This window comes from Pediculus humanus, genomic scaffold, assembly GCF_000006295.1.
Source record: "Pediculus humanus corporis 1103172107360 genomic scaffold, whole genome shotgun sequence".
Taxonomy (NCBI): Eukaryota; Metazoa; Arthropoda; class Insecta; order Psocodea; family Pediculidae; genus Pediculus; species Pediculus humanus.
This window is the reverse complement of record NW_002986991.1, coordinates 488118-508008: the sequence shown is the minus strand read 5'-3', so window position 1 is coordinate 508008 and position 19891 is coordinate 488118. Positions and strand designations below refer to the sequence as shown.

Here is a 19891-nt window from a genome sequence, read left to right as displayed (position 1 = left end):
CCCTCCACCCTCCTCCACCCTTCTCCACCCCCTCCTCAATCACTAAAACCTTTGGGCAATCGACCGAAGAAGAAGAAGAAAAAAAATAAAATTAATCGTTAAAAATTAATTTTTTCATCATTAACAACAACAAAAAAAAAAAAAGAAAAAAAAGCAACGTAATAATATAATGCAGAGAAAAACGTTTAGTTTCTTCTTCTTACTCTCTCTCTCTCTCTCTCTCTCTCTCTCTTTTTTTCGTCAATGAACGAATATAAACGAAAACATTGTAATCATCTTTCACCGTTTATTTTCATTATTGAAAAATAAAGAATGAGAAAAAATAATAATAATAATGATAATAATAATAATAATGAAATTAAATCATTCGTGAATGATATTTCTACTTTTTTATATCATTCATCATTTTTTTTTTCTTTCTCATCTCTCTCTCTTTCTTCCTCTCTTCCTCTCCCCCCCCTCTCTCTCTCTCTCTCATTCTTACTTTCTCATTTACTTATTTGAAAATATTTCGTTTCTCAACACAATATTAACATGAAAATAGTAATGATGATGATGATAATGATGATGATGATAATCTTTTTAAATATTGTTGTTGTTGTTGTTGTTGTTTTCGGTTATTAAAAATAATAATAATAATAATAATAATAATAATAATAATAATAATAATAATAATAATAAATTTATTTTTGAATACTTAAATACTTAATATTATATTTAAGATTTAAAAATTTCTAAAACGTAATTATAAAGGTAAACTTTTTTTTAGAATCATTCGAATAATTTATTTATCAATTAAATGGTAATTTTTTTTTTTCTCTCTTTTCCAAATAAATATTATTTTAATCAATCAACTTTCAACGGTTTCCAAATTTAATACCCCCCCCCCCCCGAACACGACGAATTCACGATTTATTATTATTATTATTATTATTATTATTACTGTTATTATTGTTTGTTTGATTATTTTCAATTTTTTTTTTAAATTAGTTAATAAAAAAAAATTTAGGTAAACAATTACAGTTTAAATCTAATTGCTACGAGTAGTAAACCTAACAAAATAAAAACCTAACGAACCTAAAGAAATTGAAACAGTGGGGGGAGGAGGAGGGGAAGAAGAAAAGGAAAAAGGAAAACGACAAATTAATTGTCATTTAAAACTAAAGGGAAAAAAAATTTTAAATAAAAAAAAAAAAAAAAAATTAGGAAGAACGATGAGTTGATGTGATCTTATTGCAAAAGATTAGAAATACTCAAGTCTCCCCGCGAAAATAAAATTTAAAAAGAAAATAAGGAATGATTATTAAACCGAGGAATAACGAACGAAAAGGCAAATTTATTAAACGTAAAAAAAAAAAAAAAAAAAAAATGTTTCGTTTGCGTAAGAATCAATTAAAAATTATTGATCACTTAATTTCTAATTGTCGAACATCGGCTAAATATTTATCGAAGAATATTTAGAAATGATTTTAAAGTGCGTGTGCGTGTGCGTGTGTATGCGTGTGTATGTAAATATCTGGCACTGAGAAATAACCGCATATCGAAACCTTCAACTCACGGGTCTTGCACAATGACTACATAATCAACACTGACCGGAAAGTGACAGCAGTTAGTAACTCGGTCTTGGTGACAGGATGCTACACGATGCAAAATCCTGGAACGCCGTCAGGATACAAACCCCAAAATGCGCAATCCCCACAAACCTTAATAAATTACGTAACAGAAAGTTAATTGCAAAAGAAATAGAAACATTAGAAATATCTAAAGTCTCACCGTTGATGATGGCACACAAAAATTGTTTATTTAAATTTAATTGTTTATTCGTACTTTACAACAAATTACATAAGAATAAAAAAAAATAAATAAATAAATAAAAATTTACATTCTACGTGTAAAACACGTCCGAATCTATTTATTTATTTATTTATTTTTTCATTCACTTTATTGCAAAAAAGTAATTAAATTTAAAAGTTGAAAAACTTTTAGTTTCACACGTGACGACAAAATAAATGAAGAATAAAAAAAAAAAAAAAAAAAAAAAAAACGAGGGGGAAAGTCAATTTTGGCATTTGAACTTATAAATTAGTAGTACACAGAACAAGACTCTTAAAGTTTAGCGACTAAGTAAAAATTGCACAATAATTGTATAATTATATATATATATATTTTTTTAAGAGAGGTCATTCAACGGTTACTATTTAAATGCATCATGCGATCGAGAAAGAAAAAAATCATTTTTTCAATTTAATTTTTTTGTTTCGTATGTGAAAAAAAAACTGTCGACAATTTTTCAACTTTTGTCCACGTCATTTATGATACGTCACGTGAGATTTTACCGTGGAAACAAAATTACGTGCATTTTTTTATTTAAATAGTTAATAATTAGCGACAAACAACTACTAAATAAACTGACGTCACATTTAAAGCAACCACGCTGACACAGGAAACAAATCTAGCATGTCTACAGACAAGAAAGGGTGACCAACCTGTAAAATTTTTTAATATATTAGAGGGGGGCTAAAAGACCTACTACCAACTTAATTTTTTTTTCTCTTTCATCAAATTAAATAATCGTAATTTTAATATATTTTTCTCTCTTACGTTTACTGCTGCCGAATTAAAAAAATTGGTAAAATTATTTTACATTATTTGCCCAGTCATTCTAAGATAATCGCACGAGAAAAAATAAAAAATAAAATTATGCATTATATCTTTGGATAAATATTCACTACTGGCCTTGAATGACCACCGATTAGTATTTAAAAAAAAAACAACCTGCTCACTAATTGAAAAGGTAGACATTAAAAACAATTTTTTTTCCACATCTAATGAAAATAATCAGTAGTATACTGAATTTAATCTGTTTGTTTTCTGGCACATCATCATCATCATCATCATCTTGTTTAAATCGAGAGAGAGAGAGAGAGAGAAACTATATTGATATTAGTAAGATTGGAATTTTTTTTTTTTTTTTAACATGCCTGATTAATTCCAATGTTTTTGATCTTTTTTGTTAGATATTGCAATAAATATTAATATAATTAAGTTATTCAAACACATTATTCTAGAATAAAAAGAAGAAAGTCTCTGTTTTCTTTTCCATTGTTAAATTATTATTATTATTATTTTTATTTTTTTTTTCTTATAACAATAAACGAATGATGTACGTGATATTATAACGTGGGTCGGAATAGCCGCATTTAAAAGTTCTTTTGCTAAATAAACGCCTCTGGTTAGGCGGTCGTCACCCGTGGGAGTTTCCAATTTACGGGTCACCGTCATGCTTTTGACTCTGCTCCTCTTTTTTATTATTATTATTATTATTTTAAATCGCAGCCCACTTACATTTCTCTCGCATGAACAAACGCCTATTTCACTACCGCAGAGTTTCACCGAACCCTTACAAAAAATCAGAGCAAAGCCGAATATGGCGGATATAAAAACCTTCTCTTCACTTCTAGATTTTTATCGAAAGGTATTAAGGTATGTCTCTCTAGTGGTCAGTGACTTGAACGTGTAAAAAAAAAAAGTGTCAACGAAAAACCATAAAATAAAATTTAATAGACATCGAGGGAAAGTAGTAAACGGTCTTTAAAACATTTTATACACCGATATTAATACCATATTTAAATAAAAACCTAAAACTTTTGCACACGCACACGCACACACACACATGTACACACAAACAAAAAAGATTTTGTAATAAATAAAAATAGACTTTCACAAAAAAAAAAAAGAAAAACCAGCAGGCAAATCGAGTTCGCTGAGCTCAAATAAAATTTACCCTATTTAAATTTATACCCTAAAAACCTTTCGTGGTATTTTCCCGTGTCTCACGCAACATAATAACTAGAATTTAAAAAAAAATTTGTAATGTTAAAGACCCGGGAGGTTGCCGAAAACAAAAAAAATTTTAACAAAGAAAACTAGTAAACCTATTGAAAATGATTGGTTCAACCTCGCCAAATGTAATAATATATAAAGGGCAGACGAAACGGCAAATGTCAAGAACGATCACTTTCACATATTCTATATATATCTCTATACTTATAAACCGTTTATTACAATAACACCTAATTTTAAATTATTATATTACCCACACATGTTAAACTTTAACTTAACGGATAAACATTGCATGGCGTCGATCCAAAGTAAGTGAAACAATTAGAAAAAGAAAAACAGAAAAAATTAGGCTAACATAATGTGCTTGCTTACACATACACGATCAAACATTAAACATAATCAAAATTAAAACACAATCGAACACAAACCGAGTGTGTAAACATTTAATTTAATTTAATTTATTTGTTTACAAAATTTCAAACGAATCGAAAACCAAACAACAAAACACGCGTATTATTATTATTATTATTATTTAAATATTTATGCTATGTATTATTACATTATGTTTAATAACGCATGAAAGTTTTTATTAAGAAACACGAGCTCACGTGATTTCGCACATTTTGCACGTGCATATGTATCGTACTACTTTTTTTTTTTTTTGTTTTTTTTTTTGAAAGTTGTTCTTTTGACCTTTTTGTTTTATTAATTTTTCATTACGTTACGTACCGCCTATATATAATAATAATAATAATAATAATAATACTATCATCAATTCAATACGAATTTGACGTTTTATTAATTATAATGTTTGTTTTAATTGACGACTAAATAATTCTCTTTGCTAAAAAAAAAATGAAAGACAATGTAAATTTTTTTGCCAAAACAATCAAAAAATTTCTTTTATTCGTTAATTGAATAAAATTTTCAAATTCGAACGTTTCAAATTGTCATTCGATTTCAACCATTGATATTTTCTCTCTCTCTCTCTCTCTCTCGTGTTTTGAACGCATAAAAAAAAACCGAAAAGTGAGAACAGACATGATTTTCACACACTTTCCAAAGGAGTACGTTCCAAAGGAGTAACGAAAAAGCTTTTGAAATTGTGTGTGTGTGTATGTGTGTGTATGTGCGTGTGTGTTTGTGCGTGTATGTGTGTGTGTGTGTGTGTCGCTCATTGTATAAAAAAAAAAAAAATCTATTTCGAGTATAAATGAATATACCGCTCATTGATATCTCTTCCTCAACAGTTTTCAAACAAAAGTTATTTTCTCTAATATGTTATTAAGAGTTTTAATAACGATCATTAAAAACTTTATTATAATAAAACTAATAAAGGAAGGAAGGAGTGAGAGAGAGAAATAAAAAAAAAAGTGAGGTCTTTAAATGTGAGAATTTTCATTCTCACAAAAAGAAAATAAAGGAGTGAGAAAGAGATGGAAAAAAATAGTAATTTTATGTTCCAACAAGAAGATAAATATCAATAAATTACTTTTTTTTTTCTTTTTTTTGACTCGATAATAAAATAAAGATTTATTAAATCGGCTAAGTGGTTTTCATTTTTCTTAATTTTTTCCCCTTCGTCTTATGCGAACCATCATCAACCATACACAACAAAATCGACGAAAAAAAAAAATTTTTTTTTTTGTTGCTAAAGATTCTCAATGAAAACCAAATGAGAATGATGACAAGGTAAAATAAATTCTAAAAAAAATTCTATTAAATTTAAATAAAAAAAAAAATCGAGTTAATTTTTATACTCGTGTGTGTGTGTGTGTGTGTGTGTGTAAAAAATCAACCTCACGTATCTCAATAAAACTATCACTTTTTTAAAATCAATGTCAATCATTAATAATAATAATAATAATAAATACAATGAAAAAAAAAAAAAAACGCAAAAAAGCAAAAAAAAAAATTTCATTCAAGATCAATACTAAATTATTTTGTTTTGGTATTTAAATACGTAATACGCGGAAAACGAAAAAAAAAAAAAAAAAAAATAGAAAATAACTATTATTATTATTATTATTATTATTATTATTATTATTACCCGTAATTGTTTAAAACTATTAAAATAAATAAATAATAATAATAATTATAATTTTTCAAAAAAAGGAAAATAATTTTTTAAAAAGAGAAACGCAGGAAGATGAAGAAAAAACAAATTTAAAAAAAAAACAATTAATATTTTTTTGTTTATAAAAAAACAATAATTTGTTTTGTTTTGTTTTTTTCGGGGGGGGGGGAGGTGTGGAAGAGGAAAGGGGAACTGTAAAATTTTTATTTATGTAAAATAAGTATATAAGTGCATAATAATAAAATTAAAAACTCTTATGCGATTTAAATTACGCGGAAAAATTTTATTATAAATAACAATAATGATTATTTTTCAATAATATTCCCCCCTCCCTCCCATCCCCACTCCCACCCCCCACAATACTAAACTGTAATTGAATATTTTATTACAGAATTTGAGTTGTTGTTGTTGTTGCTTAGTTTTTCTTTAAAAAAAATTTTTTTTTTTATTAATTAACATTCAGATTTGATTCGATTTGTGTTATTATTTATTAAAATAAAAGAAAAACTTTTTCACATAATAATAATAATAATAATAATAATAAACATTCTACAGTATGAGTGACACATTTTATTCGATTATCATGAGTCCATAACAGGAAATGATAATTGTTTAGAGTAAACTCATTCTAACCTTTGTTGTGACTACTTGATAATTTGTTATATTCAACTTAAAATACAAAGCTCTATTGCAACTATCCATTAAATTGTATAAAACAAATACAATTTTTCTCAATGTTTTATCGAATAGAAAGAAAAATTCAAATAAAAAAATGAAACCTCCCTCGTTTTCCCCCCAATGTATTTTAATAATTGGACAACATGGAAAAAAAAACAAAACAAAACAAAAACAACAGTGTGTTGATGTATGAAATAAACTAAATGTTTTTGTTTTAAAAGATATTTTACATCATTTTAAATTTGTTGTGTTATTATGTGTTATTTGAAAAATAAAATCGATTTATCTTTTAGTGCTCTTAAACTTATGCAATAATTTACTTATTTCATTTCGATAAATTTCTTTTCTCTTTTTCTATTCTCTATTTGTTCTAAACTGTGTGTAAAGTCAAGAAATCATAAAATATTTAATTTAATAAAAAAAAATCTCAGGTTTGTATTTCAAATTGCAATTATTATTATTATTATTATCGAATGTTTTTATGAAAAAAATTTTTAGAAAAATTACATCAGGTGTCTTTATACGATTAAATTTCAAATTTTTTTTTATGTTTAACTATGAAATAAAACCTTAAAACAATTTAATATCAATTTACAATAAAGTTTTCAATTAATTTATTAACTTATGTATTTTAAGTTAATTAATATGATATTAAAAGAATGAGTTTATTCAAAAATAAATTTAAGTGAATAATAAGCAAGTGAGTTTTTATGAATGATCAAAATCAAAATTTTTTTTATGCATCTTTGTAAAAAAAACCCAAGTATTTATATCAAATCGATGTGAAAATCGTATGTAGGATATAAATTTGTTTTAAATAATGTAAACTTGATTAAAAATTTGAAAATATTTTAAAATAAAGCCATGCAAAGAAGAAAAAAAAAAAAAAAAAAACGTTGTAAATACCTTTTTTTTTAAATAATTAAGAGACGAGCGACAAAATCACCACCATGCGAATAACTCAGATAAATAATATTATTTTTATCAATTTATCTCATATTAACTTTTAAAAAAAAAAAGAACAATATTTAAAAAATCATGTATTCATAACTGTATGAAATAAAAACAAAATGCACAATATTTTGTAAACAAAATATATAAAATGAATAATTATTATTAGGCACTTGAACACTGTTTGAGATAAAACTAAAAATCTCATTCAACGGCTAGAATTTCAATCGAAGACAATTTTAGTTATTATTTCTACCGCTAGAGTTGTAAAACTTGAATTTTTTTTTTTTTTTTCAAATTTCAAATTTGAAAAAATTAAATAAATAAAAAAACTCTAAAATCATTTCATTACATCCACACACTTACACTAACGATTATAATATTTAATTTTTTCATTCCAATTAGCTACCAATTTTTCACAAACCTTAATGATAAAATGTCCTCCTTCCCATTCATATTCGCGCCCTTCCTTTTCTAGAAGTTTCCATGCTTATACTAAATTTTTTATCAATACATTAAATTAAAACAATCAAATTTTTAAGATAATTTTTTATTTTCTAGAAAAAAATCATGTCGTACAATTTTTAAATAAAAATAAACTCGATGAATATTAAAAGACACAATTTTAAGTATACTGGTTAAATAATAAAACCTCATATAAAGTCATTTTTTCAAATAGTCTCGTTTAAAATTATCAGTCAAAAATTACACGTATATTGTCTAATAATTAATACATTTGATGCTTTTTCTATTTTATTATTTATGCGTACACTTTAAGATGAATATTAACTGCTGCAAGTTGAATGAGTAGATATCTAAAAATATAAGGAATTTCAATTGTTTTAACATTCCCCCCATCCGAGCACAATCTGCAAACTTCTTTTTTGACTCCGGTTTTTGGACATCGAAAGAGAGCGCTCCCTAATAAACTGTTACAATTCAAACAGATTAAACTCTGCAAAACAAAAAAAAATCAAATTTAAACGTTTTATATTAACCGCAGCAAAAAAAAAAAAATCAGGTTTTTTTTGTAACGTGCCTTATATTTATCAGAACATTCAAACAATCGATCGTGGAGTAAAGCAGAAGCACCGTGAGAGATAAGCGAATCTCTTTCCATTTCGCCAAATCTTACTCCTCCACCTCTTCTTCTTCCTTTTATCGGTTGTTGGGTTAACGTGTCAACAGGACCAGTGCTTCGAACCTTAAAAAATTAGTGAAATTATTGATTAAATACTGCATGAAATCAAATTGATTTTACTAATTGATTGAATATTAACCTGCCACTTGTCTAAAACCATGTGTCTCAGCCTTTGATAATAAACGATGCCGAAAAAAATGGCTGCATTCATTTCTCTTCCGTCGACACCGGAATACATTTTTTCCGTACCGTAATAATTATATCCGGCGGCTTCTAACAATTTACCAAAATAATCAATGGCAGAATTGTCTTCGGAAAATATAAATGGTGTGGCATCGTGAACTTTTCCATGGACCGAAGCGCTTTTCCCCGCCATTAATTCAATCATCATGGCTGAAATAAGGTATTTGATAATTGAAAAAGGGAAAAATTTTAAAAATTTAATTATTTTATTTTTATAAAAATTACCGATTGTCATTCTCGATGGAAAACCGTGAGGATTAAATACGACGTCGGGTACCAAACCGCTGTCCGTAAATGGTAAATCTTCGCACGGCCACATTTGACTGCATATACCTTTTTGCCCTGCTCTACTTGCAAATTTATCACCGACGACTGGATTTCGCTGTAAATAAATAAATTTTTTTCTTTTCTTAATATATAACGTGGGTAAAAGTATGAAATATATAAAAATATAATTTAATTAACTAACCGGAACTCGAAAAGTTATGCAAACGGAAGCGGAATTTAAAGTTTCACCGCAGCAAAGTCTCACGTTGTCCACATACGCAATTTCTTTACCGTGAAATTTTTCCACAACGTATTTTGATAATTCTCCATTGAAATAACAACAAATGGGATCATTTTCTTCCACTAAAGTTCTGTAATGAAAAACAATATTAAAAAAATTTAATTTTCTTATATTAGTTTTTAGAAAGTTTTTAAAAAAAAAAAAAAAAAAATTTATACCCTGGAAAAGGCAAACCGTCATCATCAAGCTTTGAAATTAATTCCGCTTTGGATGGATCCCTTTCAAAATAAGAATCCGGGTTTAAGTGGAAAAATTCAGATTTTAAAATGGTTCCGTGACCGAATCCACGTTCAAAAGATGACTTGTTTATAATCATGGCGTCTTCCATATCGTATCCCTAAAATTTTTTTGTACTTTTTTTTCATACGTACTATATTAAAAGAAAGACTTTTATTACGTACGGTATAAGAAATAACGGCAACAACGGCATTGACTCCCATCGGAAAATCGTCTAATTTGATGGCATCGTAATGTCCCGGTCGAAATAAAGGACTGGAAGGAAGGAGTAACCTGTAAAGTTTCGTTTCTGCTTGAATATCCCACGTGTGGACTGGAGTTCCCATTGATTGCTTACCCATCTAAATAAATATAATCGAAGACAATTAAAAACTATAATTTTTATTATTATTATTATTTCTTTTTTCCAATGTTTCACTCACTTGACATTGGTACATATTTCTAGGACTTTGATTACAATCAGGCATTGGTATAAGGCAAGCTAAATTACTTAGAAATGTTGTGTGAGATAATTCTTTGTGAGTCGTAAGCTAAAACAAAATGAGACATTGTTAGTTGTTGGAAAAAACTATTATTATTATTATTATTACTATTTATACTCATTATAATGATTATACTTACACCTTCGTAAGCTTCGTTTAATTTAAGGCAAATCTCTAAATAAACTTGTTCGAATGTTCCAATTAATTCCGTTTTATTTAAGGCAAGATTTAAAACTGGACGCATGAGACGATTGGGACCGGTAAACAAAAAAATTCCCGGATATTGAGATTCGGAGTCCTTTTTGGGAACTAAAACAATTTCTAAAGTATTCGGAACCTAAAATATAAGTATAAATTTATTCAAAATATTTTACTTTTAAATTACATTATTTATTTTTACCGTTTTTTTTTTTAAATGTTAAAAAAAAAATGGGGTAAAAACACTTACGACGTTCCCTTCAATTTTCAAAACTCTCAGAGATTGTACTAAATTTTGAGCGTTGGTGTCGGCAACATAACCGATTAATTTACCATCGAGGAGAACATCATAATAATTGTTTTTTTTTTCCACAATTTCCAAAGGCATCACACCCAAATCCGTAAGAACGCACGAAAGGTTTTTAAGGATTTCATAATCTGGCACGTTGGTAACGATGCAATCCTTTGATAAATGATTTAATAGACCGCAAGGACTACCGTCTGGCGTGTGAACCGGACAAATGAACCCTATTATTATTAAGAATATGAAAAATAAATTATAAATTATTTTTTATATTGTGGCACGAGTAAACAAAATCGAATGCCATAAAATTTAATTAAATATAAATAAATAAATAAATAAATAAAAACTACCCCACGCTTCAGGAAGAAGTTGTCGACCGTCTGTTGTCCTCATCGTTGTAAAATACGCTCCTCTGTGAATGGCTTTAAAATGTGACATGTACCTCATTCTGTTAATGTTTTCTGCCATTATAACTAAACCTTTATCCTAAATTATATATGTAGACACTTGAATAAAATATTTATTTAGTTATATTACAAATATTATTAATATTTATTAATTACCTGTGGCAATCCCGAAAGTGAATTGTGACAATTTCCAGTTGCAACAAAATTGTTCATTGCTTTTTCAATGCCTCCGGCACGTTTGCAAAATGAAGCCATTTGAATTTGTGAAATCGAATTCAATTTTCCTTCGCTTAATTTTTTCGACGCGACCAAACGTAAATTGTTTAAAAATCCTTGAAGTCTATCTTTAAGAACCTGAAAAGAATAATCTCAAAGTTAAATCCCCTTCGAATAATTTTAAAAAAAAAAAAAACATTTTTTTCATCAAGTTTATTATTTCTAACCTGTTGATAAATGGAACCCCCCGTGAGAATTTCCTGCACCATAAGAGAATCTGCATTTTCTTCGCAACACTGTCCTTGTACGAAGGCAAAAAGTTTTTGGGTCATAAAAATAAGTAAATTAAATTTATCTTTGTTGTCATTTAAATGAATGGCTAAACACTTCCTTAAAAAAAAAAAAAAAAAAAAAAAAAAAAAAAAAATTATTACGTTAAATAATTAATTAATTTAAATTAATTTTTAATTGAAATTATTAAAAAATAAAAAATAAAAAAATTTTACTCCATTATCAAATCGCAAATTTGTGCATCCGTAAACCAGGGGGATTGATCGGGAAATTTTAAACGGAATGTTTTCCCGATAAAACATTTGGCTTCTTCGTGAGTGTCGATTCCCTGGACGTGAACATCGTAAAGCATCGTTTTTATGCAACTAATTTATAAAAAAAAATTATTATTATTATTTTTTTTTTTTAATTAGATGTGACTTAGATTTTTTATAAAAAAATATAGGAAAAATTTTTTGTTCTTTACCTTTTAAAATAAAAATCATCATCTCTTCCCTCTGTGAGACGTTTAAAAACGTACAAATCCGATACGTTAATGAGACTTTTCAATATCAAACACAATGGTATAAAATACAATGATCTTCCGTAACTAAGCATGACTTTAACGGTTCCATCGGTCACAAAATGTAAAACATTATTCTAATAAATAAATAAAAATTTTGTTATTAACGGTTTTAAAATTCATTTTTCGGTTTTAAAAAATATTTATTATTTGACTTTACCGTAGATGTTTCGTCCTCGGATACACATCTTAAAAGTATTCCTTTTTCAGAAAAAGATGCACCTCTTTGTTTCCAGGTACGTCGCGACAGAGCAATTGGATAATTTCTACGTGTTGCTATTAGCATACGTATTAATTTTTCATGACCCTTTAAAATAAAATATCCTCCCCATTCATCTTCGTGTTCATTCTTTTCAACAAGTTCTCTTGGAGTTAAATTTTTCAAATGACACCTATTGGACTAATTTAATAAATTAATAATGTTTAATATAAAAAAAATTTTATTTCAAAATATAATATATATAATATCGCGCTTAAACACAAATACCAACATTTTGTTTTTTTTTCCCCGTCCCGTCTTTATGTACCAACATTTTACATAAAAATTATTATTATTATTACTGTGCGTATACGTGTGACCTTGTTTTTAAAAAAATTTCAAACTAATTCATCTGAAACCTACGAGGTTTTCTTTTTTTTTTTTGTCTCTCTCTCAAAATTTATTTTTTTTAAAAATTATGTATGAGACAATTCTTAAAATATGTCTAGTTGCTTATATTGTGATTGTAATGGGTCCTGTTGTATACTTTTTAAACTTATTTGTACGTAATTTAATAAAATTAATAAACGGTATTATTAATTTCTTTGACTACGGCAATAAAAATACCAGCATCGATGGAAATTATATACCAATAAAAAGTGATGTTACGAACACATATAAAAATACCAGCAGCCATGTAAACACTCTACCTAAAGAAAATGATGCCATGAAAATTATTTTGATTGAAACTCTGTCAGAGTGTAGAGAGGCATGCGAAAAAATTAGAAATGATTGCTTAGTTTTAAGTGCTTTAGGATTTGATTGTGAATGGGTGTCTTATCACGTGAGATATCCAGTAGCATTATTGCAACTGGCTACATATAAAAAAGATTGTTATTTATTTCGATTAAATAAATTATCTATAATCCCATTTGAACTAATAGAAATACTCGAAGACCAACATATTTTCAAGTTGGGAGTTTTACCTGCAATAGATGGTTTATACTTATCAGCAGATTATGATATCAGAGTAATTTATGTTGAACCACTCAAAATAATATTACAAAGTTTATTAATAAATTTATTTTAAAAAATTTATTTTCAATTTATTCAGGTGCAAACTACTTTCGACTTACGATATTTGTATCCTATGTGTAAAGGTTTGGGCGATTTGGCAAAAGTTGTACTTGGCATTATGTTAAACAAGGATGGCATAATAGCAGGAAGTGATTGGGAATGCCATGAATTATCATATTCTCAAAAAAAGTATGCAGCCATGGATGCTCTGGTAGCCATAGACGTATTTAAAAGATTTCTGCAGAGATTTGGATGGGGATGGGATAATTCTAAAACATTTAATTATTCTGAATTATATGAAATTTTTTCAAGATTAGACAAAACGAAATATTTTAACCGAGATCCACCTAAAAATAGTACTTCATCTAGAAAAACGAAATATTTTAACCGAGATCCACCTAAAAATAGTACTTCATCTAGAAAAATTTGTGAATCTTCAAATTTAGAAAACAAGACAACTGCTAAAGCTAAAGAAAAAAAACCTTATACTACTCCTCTTTTAAAGAAAACCGATTATTATGAAAAATGCTATATTTATGATCCGAATAAAAAACTTTTGTGTTCTTGTGACTACAAGTATGATTAATTATAAGTAATTTACTTTCATTTTATAAATTACATGTTAAATTTTTTTTTTTTAAATGTTATCATAAATTATGTTTTAGAAAGGCCATGTGGTATGTAAACAAAGGATTAGCAAATATTACACACAAGTCAGATTCAAATATAAAAATACAATTATTGTTTGAACCGGCTGGAAGAGCGAATACAATAGAAGAAGAAAAATATTATACACAGTTAAAACAAAATTGCTGTGTAGTTTGTGGACATAACACATCATATTCAAGGCATTATGTGGTACCAAGAGAATATAGGTGGAATATCTTATCATGCAACTAACTTAGTTTAAATATTTTGAAAAATTTTAAAATTTTTGTTTTTATTTAAAATTTATTTTTAGAAAACATTTTCCTTCAAAAATGAAAAACCATTTAAGCCATGATATTTTACTATTGTGTAGTATATGTCATGAAAAAGCTGTGGAAAAGGGAAATATTTTAAAAAAAAGTTTATCAATACTATGCAAAGCTCCTTTACATAATAATAACCGTCAATCAGGAAAATTACAAGTAAAAATAAGAAGCTATGCTAGAACCTTACTGTCTAATGGTAATTAAAAGTTAATTAACGCTTATTTGAAGTATAAAATATTTTTCTGTATGACGTTAAAAAAAATTTTTTTTAGGAGATAAAATTTCATGGGAAAAAAAGGCTTTAATGGTTGAGATAATTTTACTTTACTTTGGTGAATCTAAAGTAACACAAAAATTATTAAAAGATGCTAGTTCACTAAAAATTAAAACACCTATAGAAGAGACACACGGATTCAAAGTTGTCAAATACTTTCTTCAATATCCTAAAGGTTTAATATATTTAATGTGCTATTGGAGAAATTATTTTTTAAAGAAAATGACTCCAAGGCATCTTCCTGCTTTTTGGTCTGTTTTGCACAATGTCTCAGATGAGGATATGGATTTTGTAAAAAGTGAATTTGTTTCATTCGATGATTTTTTAGATAATCAGTGTAAAATTATCGAGAAAGATTTATACTGATATAAGAAATATAGGGATATAAATTTATAAGGTTTTTATAAACAAATTATTTAACATTAATAATTATTAAAAATATTACTTAAAAAATTAATTACCTTAATCATTATTGGAATTTTTCCAAAATCCTTTTCTATCGGATGTTGATTTACACCATTTACAGACCATGTAATTTTACCAAATAAATTACCACTATAAGTAGAGGCTCTTTGCCTACACTCGCAAGGAAAAATTTTCTGAGTTTTTAATGCAAACGAACCATCTGGCATTACTGGATATAATAATCTAAGATTCTAAAAACAAAACAAAAAAAAAAAAATTAATTGGTATTTAAGAAATTTAAAAAAAAAAAAAAAAAAAAAAAAACAAAATTTATTTAATTACTTACCTCAATTTGTACTGTGTAACGGTCAGAACCAACAGAAAAATGAATGGGAATTAAATTTTTACATATTAAATTTAACCCTTTGTCAATCAAAAGATTAAATGAATCCACATGAGGCTTTCCAAGTGTTTGTAAAAACTAAATGTAAAATTCAAAATTTTAAAACAAATTTAAAATCGGTAAACATTTAATAAAAAATTTTAAGGTTAGGTTACTTACCTCATTTTGAATGTCTAAAGGAACTCCGTAAGAATGAGTAAGATATTTTAAACTGGGTTTAGAAAATTTTAAATTCTCTTCATTTTTTTTTGTTGAACAAACCATTTTCGTGTAATAATATCGCACTAATATTGATAATGTTAACGTTTATTTGTGAGACTTAAAAATTGCCATCGTCTTGTTTCAAAGGAAAAAAAAAAAGGTTCTAAGCGTTGCTCATTCTGCTGTATGTTTATAACATTATATACACATCAATTTAATTTTTACAGCTATAGAAAAAAAGTTTCTGGTTAAATAATAAATGGCTGAATCATCAGAAGAACTTTTAAATGATGAAGAAATCGATTCAGATGAATCGGATAATGAAGAAAAATTATTAGAACTTCAAGTGAATAATTTAGAAAATATGGTATATAACGATTCATTTTATTTACCAAACACTTTTAATTATCTTTTAACCCAGCATTATTGCCGGTCCAAAAAGTTTAAATATTTTCATATTCACCAAGTTCTTATTGTTTTTATTAGTTTTATTTGATTATATATATTTAAATAAATACTTGATTTTATATGTCTAAGGATAGTAAAATTGTATTTTTTTTTTTTTGTTTTTACAGATAGCAGAAAATAAATTTGCTTATCAACCTTATTTGGATTTAATAAAAACATTTAAAGATTTGGGTGATTTGGATCGGTTGAGATGTGTTAGAAAAAGAATGGCGAGTCAATTTCCTTTGTCACCAGAGTTATGGATTGATTGGATTCAGGATGAAATAAATATAGCTGTGTCATGCGAAGAGAAAAAAGAAATTATTAATCTTTTTAAAAGTGCAGTGAAAGATTATCTTTGTAATTAAATATTTCTAACAATTATTTTTTAGTTATTAATCGAGAACTTATTTAATCAATATTGGAAAAATTCAAAATCAAAAAGATTTTTTATTTTATACTTTTTTTAGCTGTAGAACTTTGGCTTCAATACACTACTTTTTGTATTTCATTTCACAGTGAAGAAAATTCAATTGATGCCACTTTTATCAAAAATGTTTTTGAAGAAGGATTAACAGCGGCAGGATTACATGTTACGCAAGGTTCAAAATTGTGGAAAAGTTACATCGATTATGAAAAATCAATTTTAAAATCTATTTCAGTAAATTCAAACTCTTACTTACTGGTTTGATACACATAAATAATTATTTATTAATAATAATTATATTAAATTTGTTTTTAGAAAGACAATAATGTAGAATATTATAATAAGGTTAAAGTAATTGCAAATTTATACAAAAGACAACTTTCTTGTCCGCTTTTAAATATGGAACAAACTTTTGAAGCTTTCAATTGTTGGTTAGAAGAAAATGAAAGTTTGTTCTCAGAAAAAATCATAGATAAATCTGTTGTAGAAAGTATCTACATTAAGACCAAAGAAAAATTAAATAAAATAATAAAATATGAAGAAGCTTTGGTAAATAAAGTTAATAATAATAAAATTTTTTTTTTTTCGACTTATTTTTGTAAGTATTAATAAAATTAATCGTTTAGATTTCTAAATCGGAAGACTTACTCGATGTTTGGAAAAATTATATAGAGTATGAAAAATCTAAAGAAGGATCTCCTGTAAGAGTTCAATTTTTATATGAGAGATTTTTATGCGAGAATTGTTTAAATGAAGAAATGTGGTTAGAATATATAAATTATGTCGATGGAGTTCTTCAAATTCCCGATGTCCTATTTAAAATATGCAAAAGAGCAGTGAGAAATTGTCCTTGGTGTTGTAAAATCTATCAAGTTTATATAAAATGTTTAGAAAAATATAAAAAAACTCATAAAGATATTACAGGTAGGCATTGACAGGTGATATTTTATTTTCTTCAAAATCGACAATAATTTATTTTTATTTACAATTTTATTTTTTTTAGATGTGGTAGAGGATGCTTTTAATTCAGGCCTTCAAACAGCTACAGATTTTAGAGATATATGGTTAACTTATTTAGAATATCTTCGAAGGCGTTTTGATGTTTCAGAAAATCAAGAAGAGGAAGAAAAAAGACTTAAAGAATTAAGAGCAGGTTTTTCCAAGGCTTTGGATTTTTTATTTCAAAGTAATTTTACTTATTCATATCCGTTTTTAAAATTACACACATCTTCATTGTTAAATTATGTCTTTTTTTTTTTTGTACCAAGTGCCAGATGCCGATCCGGGATATTCTGTAGGTCAATTTTGGGCAAGAATAGAAGCAATTTATTGTAAAAACATGGATAAATCCAGGGAACTTTGGAACGTAATTTTATCTGATGAAAAATGCAAAACATCCGACATGTGGCTAGAATATATTCATTTAGAAAGGTAAAGAGAATTCAAATTAATCAATACGAAAAAATTTTTTCAAATTAAATTTTTTTAAAAAAAAAAGGTTTTTTTATTAAGATTTAAGAGAAAGAAATTTTTTTTTTAACGTTTTCTTTTAAAGAGCATTCGGAGATTCGAAACACTTACGAAAATTATTTCCAAGAGCTCTTCAAGGAACTAACGATTGGCCAGAAGTTATTGCCAATTCTTGGTTAAATTACGAACGAGATGAAGGAACTCTGGAGTCAATGGAAAATTGCACGAAAAAAATTTCAATTAAATTAACCGAAATAAACGACAAACGTGAAAAGCTAGCAGCTGAAAATTCAACGGAGAATATTATTTACGATCAACAAAAAAAAAAGGTTAAATTCTCTGGTTCGTCAAAAAAAAATGAACAAAATAAAAATATGTCTAAAATTGAATATAAAGACAAAAAAATATCGAATTTTAAAAGAAAACACGAAGAGGAAGAAACGAACAACGGTAGTCCTAAAAAAAAAAGTAAAGAAAACGAAGAAGAAGAAGAGTCAAATAATAAAAATGATTTTATTGACAAATTATTAAGAGGAGAATCAAAAACAGGTAGTACACGTACCTGGATTTTTTTTTTTTAATCCATTTTTAAAACAAATTAATGACGTCATAAATTTTTATATTTTAAAGCTCACGGAGAAACCGTCGTTCACCAATCTTCCAAAGATCACAGAACGGTTTTTGTTAGTAATTTAGATTTCACGACCGAAGAAGACGTAATTAGAGAAACATTTTCTTGTTGCGGAGAAATAACGGATTTAAGATTGGTTAGAGATTATAAAGGTCGTTCAAAAGGATATTGTTACGTCGAATTTGAAAAATCGGTAAGACATTTTTAAAATGCACAAAAAAACGATTTGCCATAACGTAAAAATACATTTGCTGACGTTAAGGTTGAGGCTGCGCGCGCATTGAAAAAAGACCGGGAATTAATTAATGGAAGGCCGATGTTTGTATCGAAATGCGATCCGGATAAAGAAACAAGGAGTGGCGGATTCAAATATAGTTCAGGAATGGAAAAAAATAAATTATTCGTTCGAGGATTGCCATTTTCAACGACGGTCGAGGATTTAAAAACACTCTTTTCGAAATTTGGCAGTCTTAAAGATGTTCGATTAGTCACGTACAGGAACGGACATTCGAAAGGTTTAGCATACGTTGAATTCGAAGACGAAGTAAGTGTTGATCACATTTTAAATAACGGTCGTACCTACCTTTTTATATGTAAATCGTCACGATAATTTTTTTTTTTTTTTTCTAGGCATCAGCTGCTCAAGCGGTACTTTCAACCGACGGAACCACAATAGAAAATAAACAAATTTCAGTGGCCATCAGTAATCCACCGGAAAGAAAAGGTGAAACGTCATTATTGCAACAAAACAAGGGAGTCGTTTCTTTAGGTGGAGGACCCAAAGAAATGGGTCCACGGGGGAGGAGTAAAACTCAAATTTCTTTTCTTCCCCGAGCACTCAGTGTTAATAAACCCAATAGCACAGCAACGGAATCATTTGCAAATCTCTCTCTCGCATCACCCGTTCCAAATAGTAGTAATGAATGTAAAAAAATGAACAATGCCGATTTTCGAAAGCTTTTGGGTTAGAAAGTTTGAATTCGGTTTTTTTTTTTTTAAAAAATGTACATAATTAAATAATTTTTAATTACTTTTTTAAACTAGTAATTATTTTTTTAACGAACCGTTAAAAAAATTAAGTTATAATTATTTACTTTAATGTACAAAATGATGTTACATTAAGTTTATATTTTTAATTTATAAGAAAAATATCATTTTTAAAATTTTTTTTATTTTATTTAATTT

General features: G+C 27.1%; 3 protein-coding genes across 3 annotated transcripts; 2 read left to right on the top strand and 1 right to left on the bottom strand.

The window, feature by feature from the left end:
• Positions 1–8309: 8309 nt before the first annotated feature.
• On the bottom strand, positions 8310–15794 carry Phum_PHUM002150 (DNA-directed RNA polymerase I 135 kDa polypeptide, putative; the record flags this gene model as incomplete). The annotated part of the gene is made up of 19 exons (XM_002422535.1): positions 8310–8470; positions 8585–8753; positions 8830–9083; positions 9159–9315; positions 9403–9571; positions 9660–9838; positions 9903–10079; positions 10161–10268; positions 10360–10557; positions 10669–10946; positions 11073–11208; positions 11286–11483; positions 11573–11735; positions 11852–12001; positions 12103–12275; positions 12359–12598; positions 15184–15378; positions 15474–15608; positions 15690–15794. The coding sequence occupies 19 exons, from the start codon at positions 15792–15794 to the stop codon at positions 8310–8312; spliced, it is 3345 nt and encodes a 1114-aa protein (XP_002422580.1).
• On the top strand, positions 13125–15088 carry Phum_PHUM002160 (3-5 exonuclease, putative; the record flags this gene model as incomplete). Its single annotated transcript, XM_002422536.1, has 5 exons — positions 13125–13427; positions 13512–14050; positions 14140–14349; positions 14496–14644; positions 14721–15088. The coding sequence occupies 5 exons, from the start codon at positions 13125–13127 to the stop codon at positions 15086–15088; spliced, it is 1569 nt and encodes a 522-aa protein (XP_002422581.1).
• Positions 15795–15990: 196 nt separating the features above from the next.
• Phum_PHUM002140 (squamous cell carcinoma antigen, putative) lies at positions 15991–19675 on the top strand (the record flags this gene model as incomplete). Its single annotated transcript, XM_002422534.1, has 11 exons — positions 15991–16098; positions 16307–16538; positions 16649–16839; positions 16951–17088; positions 17232–17529; positions 17618–17791; positions 17880–18036; positions 18161–18624; positions 18706–18899; positions 18969–19250; positions 19337–19675. 11 exons carry the CDS (start codon positions 15991–15993, stop codon positions 19673–19675), a joined length of 2577 nt encoding a protein of 858 aa, XP_002422579.1.
• Between the last annotated feature and the right edge of the window lie 216 nt (positions 19676–19891).